This window comes from Lampris incognitus, chromosome 16 (assembly GCF_029633865.1).
Source record: "Lampris incognitus isolate fLamInc1 chromosome 16, fLamInc1.hap2, whole genome shotgun sequence".
NCBI classification, from domain to species: Eukaryota; Metazoa; Chordata; class Actinopteri; order Lampriformes; family Lampridae; genus Lampris; species Lampris incognitus.
The window spans coordinates 46,709,575-46,729,999 of NC_079226.1; the positions used below are offsets into that span (position 1 = coordinate 46,709,575).

The window sequence follows — 20,425 nt, forward strand, 5'->3', positions numbered from 1 at the left end:
TAGGCTATGGGTTTTAACAGTCCATCATGTTTCTACAAAAGGACCCCACCTAAGCCATAACTACTGGCATCATCACTGACTATGGTGGGCTTTGTCAAGTCATAAAAGGTTAGCAGAGGCGATTCAGTGATTAGTTGTTTTACCTTTGTAAAGGTCCCCTCCTATGCTGCCCCCCAAGGCCACATCACTTCATTCTTCAGGAGGTCGTTGAGGGGTCTGGTGACCTCAGACAGGTCTGCCTAGGTAGTGAGTCATGCCCAAGAATCTTCTCAGCTCAGTCACATTGCATTGCATTGCAATTTTACTGCAATTATGACATGCAGCATTCTTTGCAGGGCATCTGTCTCCTTTAGCGTGTGCTTTCCCGCACCTATAGCATTTGGTGGCTTTCCCACTCCAGTCCTGTGGCTTTGCCGCTTATTTTCCACTGCCCCCTTTTCTGTTGCCCCCCTTTTTCTGTTCGGTGCCACATTTCCATGTGTCTGCATACTGCACGTGCTTTGAGGCGATCTCATTTAACTGCACTGCTGCTTTGGCCCCTGCTTGTTCTGTGTCGTGCCCTTTTATTTGTTCTGACTGCCTTACGAGCTCCACTGCTTTGTCAAGAGTACAGTCAGATGTTAACTGTAACTTCTCTGACAGTTCCATATCCAGTATGCCTATAACCAGTCTGTCATGAATATTTTCAGTTTTAGCAGCACCAAAATCGCACGTTTCTGCTAGCTCATGCAGGCTACGTGTGTATTCCTCAACCGTCTTTCCCAGCTTTTGAACACACTGGTGGAATCGAGCCCTCTCGTGGGGGACATTAACTCTTGGTACAAAGTAGTTACCAAGTTTGGCCAATACAGTTTCATAATCATTCTGACTTTCCCCTTGTGCAAAGGTAAAGGACTTGAATACCTGTTCGGATTCTCTCCCCATCGAGTAGAGCAGCATGCAGACTTGCACCTCCCCCTCTTCTTTGTTTAGCTTTGTAGCTATCCTGGAGCGTTGAAAACGTTGGCGCCATTCTAGCCAATTTTCAGGGCGAGTAAAATCCAAACTTTCAGGCGGTGGAAACTTGATCATCTCGGTCCTCTAGACTTCTGACACCATGTAGTGTTATGTGTCGGCGTTAATCAGATGAAGTCTCGACTAACGTTCACTTACTTTATTCACGTTACAACGTAACACCGTTACACCAATAACATTTTCATTTAGGCTCACTGGACTGAACTTGCCTCAGAGCCCGCACTACCAGGCTCAAAAACAGCTTCTTTCCACAAGTTGTTGCCCACCTGAACCTGGCTACCCACTGAATGTCTGTAGATATTTTAAATATTTTGTACTCCAGCTTTTTTTTAACTTATTTTTAGCTTTTGGTCTTCATGTGTGTATATCTTATATTGTGTTTGCTATGTTTGTCTGTGTCTGTCTTGCACTGTTTGGTGAAGCCACAGCCCTCATTTCATTTTTAACATGTGCCTGCACATTGTTTTTAATGACAATAAATTGAATTGAATTGAATTGAATTGAATTGAATTGCTATCTGGCGCATCACTAACGATGACATCACGAAGTATCCCTGCGCTTAGCACACACAGAAAGTAGTTCCATATCAGCACAACGGGTAGGGGTGGGTATCTTTGGGATTTTATCGATACTACTACTGTTATTGGTTCGTTTCCATATAGATACTCATGTTGGTTCTTTTTCATTAAGAAACATTTTTTAAATAAATAATTTTAACAACAATAATCTCAGAACAGATTTAGACTTTATTAATATTCTAAATATAACTAAATGTTGTTTCTAGAGCAGCAACAGTAACGTTTACAACAGCAAAATCATTATATAAACTCAATAATATCACACTCTAAACAAATGTAAAATGTCAATAAAATTATATTTTTGACATGAAAATACTGAGTGAAGTTTAGAAATAATAAAGAACACAGACATCAGTTAGTATCCGTCATTCTTCCTTGTTCTTAAATTCACCATGTGGTGCAACCTGAACACTGTCAGTAATGAACCAGGGGTCATCAGGTGTTTCAGGTCTTAACATCAGACACCCTTGCCCAAGTGACCCAGCCGGGGGTGATCAAGCCCCAACCCCTCTTTGGTTCTTGAAGGTTCTGGAAACTGTGGGATTTCTCCAGGCCCTAGCTCCTCCTCAGTCTCAGTAGGTGCTGTATCAGGTACTTGCACTCTGATTTGCACCACTTGCTCCTTCCTCAAGCAGCCCATCCTGGTCTGGTGGATCTTCTTGGGTTTTTGCAGATCTTACCGCATCTGCAGAAAGGCTCTTCATAGAATATTTGTGGGTTCTCCATCTGAAGTTCTTAGTCCTTACCCACCACAAAGTTCTTAGTCCTCCTCCACCACAAAGTTCTTAGTCCTCACCACCAGGACACGGAAGGGGCCATCGTAGGGGGGCCACAGGGGGGTATGGTGGGCTTCATGCCGGATGAAGACATACCCAACTGACTGCAGGTCCTTTGGGATGTAAGACTGAAGGAGGCCGTGCTGCGAAGTTGGGACTGGAGTGAAAACGCCAGCGCCATCCTGGAACACAGCCCGTTGGCGGGCAGCAGACCAGGGTGCCGCACCATCTGGGAATTCCCTCGGGACCCGCAGTGGCTGGCCATAAACCAGCTGGGCCGACAAGGACTGGAAGTCTTCCTTAGGAGCGGTCCGCAGGCCAAGCATGACCCATGGTAGCTGGTTGACCCAACTGCTGTCTGTGAGGCTGGCCTGAAGAGTGTATTTCGTAGAACGATGAAACCGATCACTTAAACCATTGCCCTGCAGGTTGTATGCCATGGTGCGGTGCAGCTTCACCCCTAGGCTTTCAGCGACTGCAGTCCAGAGCTCGGATGTGAACTGTGGGCCCTGGTGAGAATTGAGGTCGGATGGCGTGCCAAACTGGGCTACCCAGGACCCGATGAACACCCGGGGCACCTCAGCAGACGTGGTGGTTGACAACGGAATAGCCTCTGGCCACCTAGTGGTCCTGTCCACCATGGTAAGGAGATGCGTGAAACACGGGAGGAGGGAAGGGGTCCTACTAGGTCCACATTGACATGGTCAAAACACCTCCCAGGCACTGGGAACAGCGCCAGGGGTGCCTTGGTGTGGTGGTGAATCTTGGAGCACTGATACGGCACACAGGTGCCTGCCCAGTCCTTGATGTCCATCCTGAGGCCATTCCACACGAACTTGGCCTCCACCAACGTCGTTGATGCCTTCACGCCTGGGTGTGAAAGGCCATGGATGGCATCAAAAACCCATCACCACCAGCCCGTGGGTACCATGGCCCGAGGCTGATCCATGGAGATGTCACAGAGAAGTGTGGCCCCGGCGTCGTTGAACACCACATCCTTCAACTGCAGCCCGGTGTCAGTGGTTTGGTAGGCCTGCACTTCTGTGTCAGTAGCCTGGTCTGCAGCCATGGCTGCGTAGTTGAGTCCCAAGTGGATGGCCCCCAACATCACCTTAGAGAGGCAGTCAGCGACGAAGTTGTCCTTGCCAGAGACGTGCTGGATGTCAGTGGTGAACTCCGAGATGTAAGAGAGCTGGCGCTGCTGGCGCCCAGATCACGGCTCAGTGGCTTTGGCCATGGTGAATGTCAGTGGCTTGTGGTCCACAAACACAGAGAACCGGCGGCCTTCCAGCAGGAACCGGAAGCGGTGGATGGCGAGAAACGGGCCAAGAAGCTCCCGGTCGAAGGTACTGTATTTCCTCTCACTGCTGCGCAACTGGCGGCTGAAAAAAGTGAGTGGCTGCCAGACTCCGCCCACCCACTGCTCATACACTGCCCCCACGGCATAATCTGAGGCATCCTTGGTGAGTGCTACTGGGGCAGTTGGTGATGGGTGCGCCAACAAGGCGGTGTCCGCCAGCGCAGCCTTAGCATCCTCAAACACCCGGTTTCTCTCTTCCGACCACTCCACTGGGCCCTTGGAGTCCTTACCCTTCAGAGCCTCATACAGGGGGCGCATGAGATGAGCTGCCCGGGGAATGAACCGGTTGTAAAAGTTCACCATGCCCAGGAACTTCTGCAGGGACTTCACCGTGTTCGGACGTGGGAATCTGGCGACGGCGTCCACCTTGTTGGGTAGGGGGGTTGCTCCGTCCTTTGTAATCCAGTGCCTAAGGAAATCAATGGCTGGCAGGCCCAACTGGCACTTTGCCGGGTTGACAATGAGCCCATGCTGGCTGAGCCACTCGAACAGCTGCCAGAGGTGGACTAGGTGCTCCGCTGCGGACATAATGGCCACCAAAATTTAATACAGATAAACAAACAGGAACAGCATATCTTGCAGCACAGAGTCCATGAGCTGCTGAAAGTTCTGCGCGGCCCCCTTGAGCCCAAACGGCATCCTGAGGAACTCAAACAGGCCGAATGGTGTGATTACTGCCGTCTTCGGCACATCCTGTGGGTGGATGAGCACCTGGTGGTATCCATGCATGAGGTCCACCTTGGAGAAGATGACCGCCCCCGTTAAGTGCACGGAGAAGAACTGGATGTACATGTTGTCAGCTCCTTTTCTATACTCCACGTTGTAGGTGTATGGCTGAGGCCTGAGTTCCCATCTCTCGATTCTAGCAGGTGGTTTTGATCTGGGATTGTTCCAGATGATCTCAAGGACCTTGTGGTCATTCACCTAGTGTGACTGGATGTCCGCAGATGTATTGTTGGAAATTCTCGCAGCTCCAGACGACAGCCAGTGCCTCTTGCTCTGTCTGTGAGTAGTGCTTTTCCACATCGCTGAGAGCACGGCTTGCATACGATATGGTGTGTCTCTCACTTTTCTCTTTGGCACCGAGCCCTACAGGGCCCTATAGGGCTGGCATCGACGATCAGCTCTGTTTCTTTGTTTGGATCAAAGTATGACATGTTGGTATCACTGTTTAGACTGTATTTGATGGCGTGTAGTGCTGCTTCTTGTTCTGGAACCCATTCCCATGGCATATTTTTCCTTGTGAGCTTGTGCAAAGGTGCAGAGATAGAGGCAAAGCCTTTGATTGAATCGAGAACAGTAATTAGCCATCCCAAGTAGACTCCTGATTTCACCTGGATCCTTTGGGTTGCTGACCTGCTTTATAGCTGCTACCTTTTTGGTGGTCTGCTGTGATGCCATCCACATAAAAGATGAATCCAAAGAATTCGAGCCTGGACTTGTTGATTTCATATGTCTTTCGGTTGAGTGTGAGGCGGCGCTCTTTTGACCTCTGGAACACTGCTCTGAGGTTGCTGTCATGCTCAGACTGGGAGGTACCATAGATGATGATGTTGTCACTCAGATTTTTCACTCCTTTGAGCCCTTGGAGAGTCTAGCAGATGGTGTTCTGAAATACCTCTGCAGCTGATGAGATGCCGAAGTTCAGGCGTTTATAACCAAGGTGGGTGGTGAACGTGGTTATATACCTTCTGTCAGGGTGGAGCTCTAGCTGGTGGTACCCTGCTGTCAGATCCAGCTTAGTAAACACAGTGGCTGTATTCAGTTCATGAATATATCATCCATGGTGGATGTGATGTAATGTTTACATTCGATGGCAGTGTTTGCTTGACGCATGCCCACACAGATTCTCACTTTGTCTGGGTCTTTTGGTTTCGGGGCTGTGATGAATGGTGAGACACATGGCGTGGGACCTGACTGTCTCCATTATTTCATCTGCTTCCAGCTTTCGCAGTTCATCTTCCACTTTCTGCCTTATGTGGAATGGCACACGCCTGTGCGGTTGGCATGCGGTTTGGACATTGGGGTTAATATGGAGCTTAACCTGGAAGTATTTCAGCGTGCCGATTCCATCAAACAGTTCTGGGTAGTTGTCGACAAGCTCTTCTGCAACTATCCTGCTGGTTGGTATGGGTGACGGGAAGTTACTATCTTGATCAGCCCTAGCTCCGTAGATGTGTCATAGCTTAGTGTGGAGAAACTGTTCCCTTGAATCACAGAACATGCCTCAAGACTGTTTGTTTCCTTTTTCCACATTCCCTTTGAATACACCAACAACAGGGAGAGGGATTTTGAAGCAATAGGGATAGATTTTTGTCACAGTTGGCCTGAGTTGTGGGTGTGGCTTTAGTTTGTTGAATGTTGCTTCACTGATGATGTTCACTGTGGCCCCCGTGTCTATCAAGAATGGCACACTGAGGTTGTTTAACTTGATGTTGGTATGTGGTAGTTTTGCAGTCTCTATTTAGTACGAACACATATTCATCATTGCTGCTAGATGAACCTGACTTGTTACTTTCACTGGGTGTAGTGCTGGTGACATGGTGTACTCGCTGATGTGCGTTCTGTTGTTTACTGTTGTCTTTATATTGTTTTATGTCCTTACCTCTGAGTTTTGAGTGGCAATGTCTTGCAAAGTGGTTTTGTTTACCACATGCTGTGCCTAGCTTGCCTTTAGCTGGGCAGTCCTCTTCGTGTGGGTATTTGCCTCCACAATTACTACTCTGGTTATTTGTTTTACCTCTCATTGGGCGTACATTCCAAGCTGACGGCTTGTTTTGAGCCTTGTAATGCACCACATTCACTGTAGCAGCTGTACCCTGTTCTATGCCTGCAGCCTGCATTTCAGACAGTGCTGGCGTTCTCCCGTGGTCCAGAAGTCCATTTAGTGTTATGTCAGGCTCTCTCATTGCCTTCCTGTGAAGCCTGGATGATGTGCAGCTGTGTTAGTTGTGCTTTAATTTCAGAATCTGTTTGTAAATTCCAGCAGTCATTGGGCATCTCCCCGCCTGCTGCCCAATGACTGCTGGAATAGGCTGCAGCATCCCCGCGACCCTGAGAGCAGGATAAGCGGTTTGGATAATGGATGGATGGATATTTGTAAACTCAACGGCATGGTGGCAGAGTGGTTAGCGTGGTTGCCTCACAGCAAGAAGGTCCTGGGTTCGAGCCCCGGGGTAGTCCAACCTTGGGGGTCGTCCCGGGTCGTCCTCTGTGTGGGGTTTGCATGTTCTCCCCGTGTCTGCGTGGGTTTCCTCTGGGTGCTCTGGTTTCCTTCCAAAGAGATATAGGTCAGGTGGATCGGCCATACTAAACTGTGTGTGTGTGTGTGTGTGTGTGTGTGTGTGTGTGTGTGTGTGTGTGTGTGTGTGTGTGTGTGTGTGTGTGTGTGTGTGTGTGTGTGTGTGTGTGTGTGTGTGTGTGTGTGTGTGGCCCTGTGTGATGGCCTGGCGGCCTGTCAAGGGTATCTCCCCGCATAGTGACTCCTGGGATAGGCTCCAGCATCCCCGTGACCCTGAGAGCAGGATCAGCTGGTCAAATAACAGATGGATGGATGTTTGTGTGGTAGCTATCCAGATTTTCTATGTAGACTTGATACCGGGCATTATTTTTGGGTGAAAAATATCCTGTAAGCTTCTGTTTTGTATCTGCATACTTGTCTGCCTCGACTGCCATAGTATCATAGATATCATGCACTCGTTCTTCTGGTAAGTGCAACAGCAATGCTTTTAGCCTAGCATCACCAGTAATGTTCATAGCTATGGTATGATTTTCCAACCTTTGTACCCATTTTGTCCATCGTAGTCCAGTTGAACTGGGATCACTTTCAGTATCAAAGGGAAGGAGAGCGACGCTTCCTGCAAGCGACATGGTAACGTTATGTTGGGAGTTAGCTTGTATCCTCGTTAGCTTAGCTTAGCAACTCACTCAGTGCTTTCCTCTTCTCTTTTTTTTTCTGTCAGAGCGCAGGGGATAAAGCTCACCACATAGTTGTTGAAAAAACTTTTGGAGAATTGTGACACTATGTATGCAAGAGACATTTTTAGCAAAGCAAGAGCGGGAAAAACTAAACTCCTTCAATGAGAACATTTATGGGGCTGGGGAGTCTACAACTGAACTTGGCGTGGGAATAGTCAGAGGCAGGCTACCAGGGGGTGTGGCTATTCCATGGAATAAGAAGCTCGACTCATTGATAAATGTGGTTAGGCTTGGTGTTGACTGGTGCATTGCAATACAGTTTACTCACAATGACAGGGAATTCTTTATCCTAAATGTGTATACACCCTATGAATGCCAGCAGAATGAGGATTAATATTTAAATAGGCTTGCATTCATCAATTCCTTTATTCAAGCTAATACTTCTTTCAGTGTGTATGTCATTGGGGATCTGAATGCTGATATCTCAGACATGAATTCGTTATTTGCTAATCACATGGTTCAGTTCTGTCAAGATAATAATCGTATATTGTCAAGCAAAGTCTTGTTGCCTACCAATACTTTTACATACATAAGTGAGGCCTGGCACACTACGTCATGGCTGGACCACTGTATTTGCACTGCTGATGCACATGCCTCGTTGGGGAGTATGGGTGTTATGTATGGGGCAGCAACAACTGATCTCCTGATCTCATACCTCTTGCTATGGCTATAAATGTTGAACATCTGCCTGTGCTGTCTATTAATGGAGATAGTGATAATGCAGAAAGGTTGGACTGGTCAACTGTTACAGAAGAGGACATCTTAGCCTATCATACCCGTACAGATGAAACCTTGGGTAATATACATCTGCTTAGAGATGCAGGTATTAACAGAGACATTAATTGTAAGGATATGAGGCATAGGAGAGATCTCTGCTGCATGTATGATGATATTGTTAGTGGTCTGTATGAAGGTAGTAAGCCCTACTATAAGTATAAAAATAAGACACATAACACATGAGAATACTATTAACAAGACCTAGAGATGTAGTGCAAGTGAAATGTTTGTGGCTGCAGGAGTCAGTACCTTTCAGGCTCTTCTAAGAAATCTCATGTATGAATGTATTTGCCGGCCCAGTGACTCTGATAATGTAATCATCAAGAGTTTAACTAATATAAGATTCAGTGCCACACGCTACTAATCCCGGCAGTGGGACCACTGGTATAGCTGCCTTCTTATAAGACACTGACTTGTTCCATTTATGGCATTTTATTGTGTTTACTCTTTGTATTGTCTGGGGTTTGTCCTTTACCTATTTGTCTTTGTCTGTTATGGACCCTGAGTCTGCAATAAAGTTTTGAATTGAAAAAAAAATTAACTGTAGCTTGTAAATGACCTGCTTGTGGACATTACAGTATGTGCAGACTGTGGACCCTCAATAAGATTCTTCATATTGCACACACTAGTTATAGTACATTTACCACAATGTCCTAGAAGAAGTGATTATCATTAACCCACATCCTGATAAACCACTTCACTATGCAAATGCAGTTTCTGTCCAGTGACTATCCAATATATTGTGTTTTGATATTGCCCCATATATTATATGCTGTGTTAAGCCTATGCTTTACCATGTTAAAAAGGTTCGTTAAAACCAAAAAGAAGAAAAAGCTACATGAGGTTTGATAACCCTTCTGTGCAAAGTATATGCAATCAACAGAACAGCAAATTGGCAGTTTCTGGTTATCTCATAACTAGAATCCCCAAACCAAGAAATATTTTAAAAGATCATCTTCACCTAAAAGTGATTAATTTTTCCCTTGATTAGCATGAAAGTGACATTAAATTCTTCCAGGTGACATGATGCTGATACTCTATAAATGTTTTTCATAAATGTTTTCCTAAACTTTTAAGGGAACAGTGACATTGAACGCTATCAAATGGCCAATAAGAAAATTCCTTTCAAATATGCAAGACCAGTAGAGGAATGGCTACAAGAAAAAGGTAATCCCAAAGAAGCACACTTCTGTCTTTTCTTTTCTTGTGTTTTTTTTTTTTGCCAGCACCAAACTCATTTATATATATATATATAAAAAAAATCCATAGATGAAATATTAAGTACTTCAAATTAATGTATGCACACATTGTTTGAAAAGCACTGTAACAAAATGTAATTCGCCTACACCTGTATTACTTAAGGGTAAAATGGTCTGAGAGTTCTTAGATTCAGAAAAAAAAAGTTTTGGGAACTTAGCTTATTTTCTGTTTAAAGATCTAAGTTACTAAATCAGAATGTGACATCTTCATGAAAGTACTATAGAGTCCATGGCCAAAGTTATACCTTACATGTTTCAACTGTCTCGTAACAAATTTCAGTTACTACTCACTCAAAGGAATGTATAGGTGTGAATCTCAGTTTGGTTATTATATAATATTTTGTAGATGATTTAAATTGTGAATTTAAAGCTGTAATCCATTACATTTCTTCATTAAAAAAATCCTTATTTTATCCATCTGGACCATGGAGCCAGGATACATGGTGCCAGCTGACATCTTTACCATGGTTGTAAACACTCTCCAGTCTCCGTATATTAATGTGAACATTTATTTTGGCTGGCTTGTGCCTACTGGTGCTGTGGCAAGCATACTTGTTTTGTAAATATCTCCTGTAGGGAAGAAGATTTAAACATGATGCTGATGTGTCTGTCAGTCAGATGATCAGTGTTACTGTAGAATAATTTTGCGATGAAATTTGAGGACATTTTGACTGGCTGAGTCCAAGGATGGCATTTTTTGCAAGGGAGGAGACTATTTCCTGGTGAGCTGACATTGCATGAGCCACAAAGGCTACACCTTGTTTGTAGTAAGAGAAATCAGTTGCAATAGTTCTATTTCCCTTGGCTCTGAGAGCCAACTATGTTGGATGCTCTACTACTGGAATACTGATTGACTCTCCAACAGAATCACCACATTGTCATCATATTTCAGATACATAAAATAACATCTTAGGAATTGTAATTTTAACTAACCAGTTCTAAACAAAATAATATGTGGACAACTTTAATGAAGTTTGCAGCAATAGCAGCATAAGCATCAGTTACAGCAATAGTTACATCATCATATGCTGCTGTACAATCTAATTTCATCCATTTATTAAATAATATACTCATGCTGAAGTTAAAATTTATGTTTAGATGACCTTTTATCAACAGGAGATCTTGACAACACCCAAATATATGGATTACAGGTTTAAATGCTGTAGACTTTCCAATAACGGGATTTTCAATATACTGAGGTGTTAAGCAATCATTAATAATATACACACCTACTAATATGACCATTGCTGGCTGAAAGTCTTTGTACCATTGCACATTGTACATTCAAAGTCCCCCTGAGAGTTTACTTGGACAGGCAAGTTCACTGATACCAATGATAGTTGACATTGAAATAACCTTTCTATTAATTTACTTATCTAGTGAGACACCAACAGAAGCAAGGACCAATAATATATGGTTAGCCTTGTGTTTACAGGTTAGCTATCACAACCTTCATGACCTGTGTTAGTCATCCCACATGTTTACAATAGTTTGCTGTCTGTAGCCTTAAAGAAAACAGTGGAGCCTTGAGCGGTGAGGGATTCTTAAACACACAAATTCTAGGATGATGTAGCACTTGTTGGAGTTGACTTACATCTGGGTCTCTCTTTCAGGCCGGCAGCTAACTATATTCAACACCCAGGCAGCAGTTACAATCGGCGGTAGTGACAGAGGGCGGCCTTTTCAGGGTCAGCTGTCTGGGTTATACTACAATGGGCTCAAGGTTTTGAATATGGCTGCTGAGGGCAATCAAAACATCAAGATCAATGGCAGTGTTAGGCTGGTGGGTGATGTCCCCCCTGGGGCTGGTTCAGCCAAGACCACTGCCATTCCTCCAGAGATGTCCACCACCTTCATCGAGACCACCACCACTATGTCTACAACCACCACACGCAAACACCGCTCTTCCCCTACTGTACAGGTATGGGTAGACTTCCCTGTCAATCTAAGATATCATCATGATCACTGTTATAAGCAGTTTGACTCTTAAGAAGTGGGGATAGGCTTCAGCATAAGTGAAGCTACAATGCAGGAGTTTAACCATAGATGTGGTATACTTCAAGAGGGCAACGGCAATTTAATTTATGTGCACAGTGAAAAAACAAGGAAAAAGACACTGCCAAAATACATGGTTAAAATGCAGTTAGTAATGTGTGCATTAAAACTTTAAAACCTCCCCATGAAGCATTATGAAGCATTTGTAAGTTTTTACTAAGTAGTAAGTGTTTGAAAATGTACTGATGGATCAGAATTTCTAATAGAAAATAAATACACCTATTGATAGTTATGATTACATTAAAATAGGTCATATCATGTAATATTTCACAACTATTCTTGAGTAACTTACACTGAAAAGGCTGATATTAATTTACATATTGATCAAATTGGAATAAGCTGAAACATTCCACAGGATAATCACAGTAATTTGATAGTCACTTACTTTGCAACTGTTAAATTTGTACTTGCTGTTTCTTAAATCTATTACACATTTGTGAACATAGAAAGTCAAGCTTCTAAATGTAAGGAAATTAAATTATTATATAGAATATTAGGAAAGGACTAAAACCCAGCCAATGTGGATGCACAAGCCACATTCTTAATGCTGGTCCCAAGCCTGGATAAATGTCGAGGGTTACATCAGGAAGGGAGTCCTGTGTAAAATCTTTGCCAAATCAAATATGCGGGTCATAAATCAGATTTCCATACCGGATCGGTCAAGGCCCTGGTTACCAACGGCTACCACCGGTACTGTTGGTCAGCAGGGTGCTAGTGGAAACTATGCTACTGTTGGGAGAAGGAGAGGGGGAAGGCTTGTCCAGAGGTAGTGGGAAAGCAGGAAGGGTAGGAGTGTGGTGGTGAGAGTCAGAAATTTGAATGTTGGTACTATAACTGGTAAAGGGAGAGAGCTGGCTGATATGATGGAAAGAAGAAAGGTAGATATACTGTGTGTGCAAGAGACCAGGTGGAAGGGGGGTAAGGCCAGGAGTATTGGATGTGGGTTCAAACTTTTCTACCATGGTGCAAATGGGAGGAGAAATGGGGTAGGGGTAATTCTGAAGGAAGAGTATGTCAAGAGCGTGCTGGAGGTGAAGAGAGTGTCAGACAGAGTGATGAGTATGAAGCTGGAAATTGAAGGTGTATTGCTGAATGTTATCAGCGCATATGCCCCGCAAGTTGGATGTGAGATGGAAGAGAAAGAATCATTCTGGAGTGAGTTAGATGACGTGGTGGAGAGGGTACCCAAGGAGGAGAGAGTGGTGATTGAAGCAGACTTCAATGGACATGTTGGTGAAGGGAACAGAGGTGATGAGGAGGTGATGGGTACGTATGGTGTCAAGGAGAGAACTGTGGGAGGACAGATGGTGGTGGATTTTGCAAAAAGGATGGAAATGGCTGTGATGAATACATATTTCAAGAAGAGGGAGGAACACAGGGTGACATATAAGAGTAGAGGAAGGAGCACACAAGTGGACTATATCTTATGTAGGAGGTGTAATCTGAGAGAGATTGGGAGACTGCAAGGTGGTGACGGGAGAACGTATCTAGGCAGCATCGGATGGTGGTCTCTAAGATGACTTTGGAGACCAATAAGAGGAAGAGAGTGAAGGCATAGCCAAGGATCAAATGCTGGACAACCACTGCAGAAATAGTGAGGGAGACAGCTAGGAAGGTACTTGGTGTGTCATCAGGACAGAGGACGGAAGGCAAGGAGACTTGGTGTGGGAATGAGGAAGTACAACAAGTACTACTACTACTACTACTACTACTTTCGGCTGCTCCCTTTAGGGGTCGCCACAGCGGATTATCTGTTTCCATTTCTTCCTGTCCTCTGCATCTTCCTCAGTCACACCAGCCACCTACATGTCCTCCCTCACCACATCCATAAACTTCTTCTTTGGCTTTCCTCTTTCCCTATTCCCTGGCAGCTCCATATTCAACAAGGAGGTACAGCAAATTATACAAAGAAAAAGGTTGGCAAAGAATCAATCAATTTGCATCAAACAAATCATACATTTTCATAAATTAGTACAGTGCGGTAGTCAGAGAGATGAAGAAAGTAGACAGGAGTACAAGGAGATGCCGTGTAAAGCAAAGAGAGAGGTGGCAAAGGCAAAGGAAAAGGCGTATGGTGAGGTGTATGACAGGTTAGACACTAAGGAAGGAGAAAAGGACTTGTACCGATTGGCTAGACAGAGGGACCGAGTGGCAAAGGTTGTGCAGCTGATAATGGCAATGAAGGATATAGATGGAAATCTGCTGACACGTGAGAGGGTTGTGGCTAGATGGGGTACAGCCGCAGACGGAAGTGACGCAAAATCTCGCCGGGCATATTTTGTTGCAATGGCGCTAGCCACAACCTGATGAGAGTGTGTTAAAATGTGAAAGGAGTTCTTTGAGAGATTGATGAATGAAGGAAATGAGAGAGAGAGAGAGAGAGAGAGAGAGAGAGAGAGAGACAGACAGACAGACAGACAGATAGACAGACAGACAGACAGAAAGACAGAAAGACAGAGGGGGGGGGGAGAGAGAGAGAGGTTTGGTTGATATGGGGACAGTGAATCAGGAAGTCTGTGAATGTTCTCATTCATCCAGGTCATGGTTATCCAAAGGAATTGAATCGAGTGCAACTGGACTTGGTATATAGCCGTGAAGACGTTTTGCCTCTCATCCAAGAGGCTTCATCAGTTCATGCCTTTCTGACTAGACCAAGCTAGTTTGACTGGCCGGTGATGAAACTCAGAATTTATCCTCTTTGGAGTCGTTATCAGAGCTATAGATGTCCATAGCTCTTTGTGTTCCGATGTGTATCAACGCCCGTCATTATCAGAGGCATTGATATGCGTGGCTCTTTTCTGTTCCGATGTTTAGCCACCCCCATCGTTATCAGAGCTATTGATGTGCATGGCTCTTTGTGATCCGATGTTAAGCAGCGACGGTCATTGGGGGTGTTAGTTTCGACTTCGTTAGTGCTCCATTCAGTGGTCATGAGTCGTTGGAGCCGTCAGTGACCGACTGTTGTTCTTGGAGGCTAAACTTCTTGAGTCTCCTGGGTAGAGATGAAAGGACGGCATTGTAAGTGGGAGATAGGTGGTGTCGCAGACCTCCTCCTCTGTTGAGGGATGGTTTTTCCAGTTTTGCATAGATGGCTTCCTTCACCCCTCTTTCAAACCATCTATCTTCTCTGTCCAAAATGTGTACGTTGCTGTCCTCGAAGGAGTGTGTCTTCTCCTTTAGGTGTAGATAGACTGCGGAGTCTTGTCCTGAGGAGTTTGGCCTCCTGTGTTGGGCCATCCGTTTGTGTAGTGGTTGTTTGGTTTCTCCTATGTATAGGTCAGTGCAATCCTCATTGCATTGTACGGCATACACCAGATTGCTTTTCCGGGTGTGTGGTACATGGTCTTTGGGATGAACCAGTCTTTGTCAGAGTGTGTTGCTGGGTTTGAAGTATACCGGGATGCGGTGTTTGATAAAAATTTTCCTGAGTTTCTCGGAGACCCCAGAAACATACAGGATGGCTATGTTATTGCTTCTGTTCCTTTTCTCCTCATCGCTCGCCTGGTTGGTCTTTCTGGAACGTGTTGCAGTTTTCACAAAGGTCCAACTGGGGTAGCTGCAGGTTTTTAAAGCTCCCTTCAGGTGTTTGTGTTCTTCCCGTTGGGCCTGAGTGCTGCTGGGCACATTGTCAGCTCTGTTTTGCAGAGTTCTGATGACGCTCAGTTTGTGTTCCAGAGGGTGGTGTGAGTCGAAAAGTAGATATTGGTCTGTGTGTGTAGGTGTCCTGTAAGCCCCAATGTGGAGGCTCCTGTCTTCCCCAATGTGGACGTCACAGTCCAAGAAGGGCAAACTGTTGTTCTTTACGTCTTCCCTTGTGAACTTAATGTTCTTGACCACTGAGTTGATGTGTTTGGTAAACGCTTGCACCTCTTGTGTTTGGATTGTGACCCATGTGTCGTCCACATATCTGAACCAGTGGCTCGGAGGTGTTCCTCTGAAGCAGTTCAGGGCCCTGTGTTCTACCTCTTCCATATATAAGTTGGCCACAATGGGAGATACTGGTGAGCCCATTGCACAGCCGTGTTTCTGTCTGTAAAACTGGTCCCTGAATTGGAAATATTTAGTGTTCAGGCAAAGGTCCAGTTGTTGGCAAATCTGGTCTGGGCTGAGGTTGGTCCTATCGTGGAGGGTGTCGTCCCATAGCAAACATTGCCTCACAGTTTCCAAAGCCTCCATGGTTGGGATGCAGGTGAATAACGAGGTCAGGTGAATAATGAGGGAAGTGTGGTGGATTAGCAAGAAGGAAGTGAGGGCAGCTATGAAGAGGATGAAGAGTGGAAATGCAGTTGGTCCTGATGACATATCTGTGGAGGCATGGAGATGTTTAGGAAAGATGGCAATGGAGTTTTAAACTAGATTGTTTAACACAATCTTGGAAAGTGGGGGGTAACTACAGAGGTATAAAGTTAATCAGCCACAGTATGAAGATATGGGAAAGAGTAATAGAAGCTAGGTTAAGAGGAGAGGTGACGATTAGTGAGCAGCAGTATGGTTTCATGCCACGAAAGAGCGCCACAGATGTGATGTTTGCTTTGAAAATGTTGATGGAGAAGTATAGAGAAGGTTAGAAGGAGTTACATTGTCTCTTGTAGATTTAGAGAAAGAGGAGAGAGGAGGTGTGGTTTTGTATGAAGAAGTTCAGAGTGGTAGAAAAGTATGTAAGAGTGGTGCCGGATATGCATGAGTGAAGTGTGACAGTAGTGAGGCGTGCGGCAGGAGTGACGGAGGGGTTCAAGATGGAGGTGGGATTACATCAAGGATCAGCTCAGATCTGATTGATTTTGATACACTTTAATGACCCCCGTAGGGAAATTACACTCTGCATTTATCCCATCCTAGCTGTGTAGCTAGGAGCAGTGGGCAGCTGCCGTGCAGCGCCAGGGGACCAACTCCAGTTGGTCTTGGCATGCCTCGGTCAGGGGCACAGACAGAAGTATAAACCCTAATATGCATGTCTTTTTTGATGGTGGGGGAAACTTGAACACCCAGAGAAAACCCACTGCAGACACGGGGACAACATGCAAACTCCACACAGAGGACAACCTGGGATGACCCCCAAGGTTGGACAACCTCAGGGTTCGAACCCAGGTCCTTCTTACTGTGAGGTGACAGTGCTAACCACTGTGCCGCCCAAGGATGTAATCATTGATGTAATATTTCTTGTTTGAAATGGTAATAAAGTTGACAGACGAGGTCCAGCAGGAAGTTTTTGGACAATGATGTTTGCGGATGACATTGTGATATTTAGCAAGGGCAGGGTGTAGGTTGAGGAAAGCCTGGAGGTGCGCACTGGAGAGAGGAATGAAAGTCAGTATGAGCAAGACGGAATACATATGTGTGAATGAGAGGGAGGACAGCGGAATGGTGAGGATGCAAGGAGTAGAGGTGATGAAGATGACTTTCCATTCTTTCCTATAATGCATTGTTAGTGAAATCTTTTTTTTTTGTAAAAGATTGCAAACTTAATCTATAAAAAAGGGAAAATACTGAATGTAGGCTGATTCTTCCTTTAATAGAGAAAGCAGTGACAAAGCTGTGGTGGTAAGTCCAGCTGTGTTCTTAACATGAACTTCTGATGAAATAGGTTGTTCAACTACTTCATTAGTCTGAGTAGTTTCTTAACATTTGTTTTGATATGTTACCAAACTAGTTTGTTAGACAACAACAAAAGTGTTCATCAAACCTGTTATATAGATTTAGAAATACAACTTTGTCCTACTTTTTCATCAGTAAATAGATTAAATGAGGACATATTGGAGCTTTCAAGGGCATCATTTTGCTCCAATGTAAGCGTCCCCAATGGGCTCATTAGAATGTGAGAATGATATCACTTTATATGTTTAATATATGTTGAGAAGAACTTTGCCATTTTTGCATTTTTCCACAAATCTGAAAGTACGTTGCAAGCATGAAGTTTGATGTCTCTAAGCAAAGATGCTATATCCTCAAAGCCAATGAAAAAGGACATAATTGAATATATAAAAATCACTGGGTAACTAATACCAAAGGGCTGTATGTGTTGGCAGGAGGAGGCTTTTTAACATTAAGCCTCCTACAGACTGTGTGATTTTAGCAATCCTATAAGTTTATTGCAAGCCACACTGCGATATGGATCGAATAAACTTGGGTATGACATCAAGTTTGATGTATGTAGACTGTACGATGATAACACCTACTGAATCACAGGTGTTGAGTTCTGTTTATATTGATATTCATGTTACCCTCTTGCACCAATAGGTGGTGCTATGTTACTATGCTGTTTCCTGTTTTGACGTGAAAAAGAGAATGTAATGATGGCTGCCTACATGATCCTTGAGTTAAGTAAACGGTCGTTCTAATCTGACCTGCCTCCTCGTGATTGTGCACCATCCAACACTACAAACTAGCGACGAGTGAACCCAAAGATTGTTTTTATGTTTTTGGCGGATATTTTCTGAAAATGGCTGTGAATGTGACTTCTCCTGCAATGTTCCTGCCTTGCCCGGGTGAACCTGCAATGCCATTCAATACATGGCAACGGATGTTCAACAATTACAACTGGAAATGCTCGGCCTGAGGCTCGCAAGAGAGCGGTTCTGCTACACTGTCTGGGCACTGAAGGACAACGGATTTTTTACACATTACCAGATACGGGTGAGACATTTTCTTCTGCTGTTACTGCCTTACAGGCTTACTTTAAACCTAAGACCAACGTCGTTGTTGAATGGCACATTTTCAGGAAGCGGACACAGGCACCGCATGAGACTATTCTGCAATACGTTGCTGCTTTGCATGAACTGGCTACTAAATGTGACTTTGCTGATAAAATGGATGAGATGGTCCGTGACCAGTTAATTGAGCATGCAGTTAGCCAGTGTGTAAGAGAGAGACTGCTACTTGAACCTGATCTAACGCTAGATAAGGCAATCACTATAGCAACACAGATTGAATCTGCTACTGAACAAGCTAAAGCAATGGCACCAGACCACAGTGTCCCAGTACAGGCTGTACAGTCGAGGTCACTTGCCTTTGGGAAGCGGGACAGACAGCCCTCCCACTCAGCTGAGCCACCTGCTACTTCATAGCCTGCATCGCCCCATTGCAAATTCCACTTGCATGCATGCCACAATGTAGGAGACACTTTGCTCGTGTCTGCAGATCTGTTCAAACCCAGCCTGTGCATGAGGTTGACTATGCTCCAAAGAAAATTCTGTGCAATGTACATGTCCACACACCAACTACTCCTGCCCAGGAAATTGAACTAGTTGTGGATACAGGTTTAGCAATATCCACAATGCCACACTCTACCTACGACAGGTACGTCAGTACCACACCACTGTCTGCACCTGCTGTTCGCCTTGTGTCATACAACCGGTCTTGCATACCTGTTCTGGAGTGCCTACAGGCTCAAGTGAGTAGAGATGACATCACTGCCCCTGCCAAATTCTTTGTAGTGGATAAAGGAACCCCACTGCTCGGGATGGACCTGATGACTGCTCTACATTTCTGTATTAGTGGAAATACCATCCTTCTCTCTTCTGCTCCAACGACATCCGCTCCTGTGATGAACACTGCTCTCACCGCTCCTACTGCCGCTGCCATCGGCTGGCAAAGGACTTCGTGCATCGAGTTAAGCCTCATTCTGCACTCCTACAACCAGTACCTCTGCCAGATGGCCCATGGAAAAAGCTAGGTCTTGACATAGGAGGGCCTTTTGAGACAGCTGTGCCCGCCTGCCGTTATGCTATTACGCTGATGGACTACTACTCCAAGTGACCTGAGTTGGCCTTTTCCCACACTGCAACAACTGCTGATGTAATACAGTTTCTTACCTCTGTTCTTAGCTGACACGGTGACCCAGAAAGCATTGTTACAGACAGTGGAGCTCAATTCACATTGGCAGCCTTCGCCGACTTTCTTAAGGAAAGGGGCATCCTCCACAATTGGGTATGCTACTCACCATTGCTGGAACTGATGTGCTGGAGGTGTACAACACTTTCATGTTTTCAAACGATGGAGACAAAAACAAGCTGAACTAAGTCATCAAGAAATTCAACGAACACGGCCTGTCAAAAAAGAACAAGACTTATGGGAGGCATGTGTTTAGATTGTGTATGCAATGCAATGGAGAGGCTTTTGATCTTTTTCTCATAAGCCTTAAGCTAAAGGCTAGTACCTGTAAGTTCAATGCATTGACAGAGTCAATGATTTGTCATCAAATTGTGTTCAGCACATGTGACAAGAAAGTCAGAGGTTGTTAAGAGAAGTGGAACTCAGTTTGTATAATGCTGTGAAAATATGCCAGGCCAGCAAGTTAGCTGAACGGCATGTGGAAATGTTTGAATGTGCCACTAAAGGACTAGCTTTAGCTCTGCCAAGTGCGAATGTAGATGCCGTTTCATTCAAGGAAAATGGGCGCAGAAAATATCGAGGCACTCAAAGCAAGCAAAGTGACACATTTAGCTGCAAACGTTGTGCAGATAATCACAAACCCAGGCAATGCCCAGCATTTGGTAAAACGTGTTCCAGGTGTAAGGGACAAAACCACTATGCAAAAATGTGTTTTTCAAGAGAAAGGAAAGAACGCAAGGAGCATGTAGTGGACGAAACTGATGATGACAGTGATTCACTGAGTGATTCATTTTTAGT

The 20,425-nt window shown here is 44.7% G+C and overlaps 1 protein-coding gene across 1 annotated transcript in view; it reads left to right on the forward strand.

Annotated features, from left to right (window-relative positions):
• Positions 1-20,425, forward strand: part of nrxn3a (neurexin 3a) — a 564,844-nt gene that overhangs the window by 486,341 nt on the left and 58,078 nt on the right. Inside the window, exon 16 of the mRNA XM_056296357.1 lies at positions 11,356-11,663. Within this exon, the coding sequence (XP_056152332.1) occupies positions 11,356-11,663 (308 nt within the window). The remainder of the gene's footprint in view (positions 1-11,355; positions 11,664-20,425) is intronic.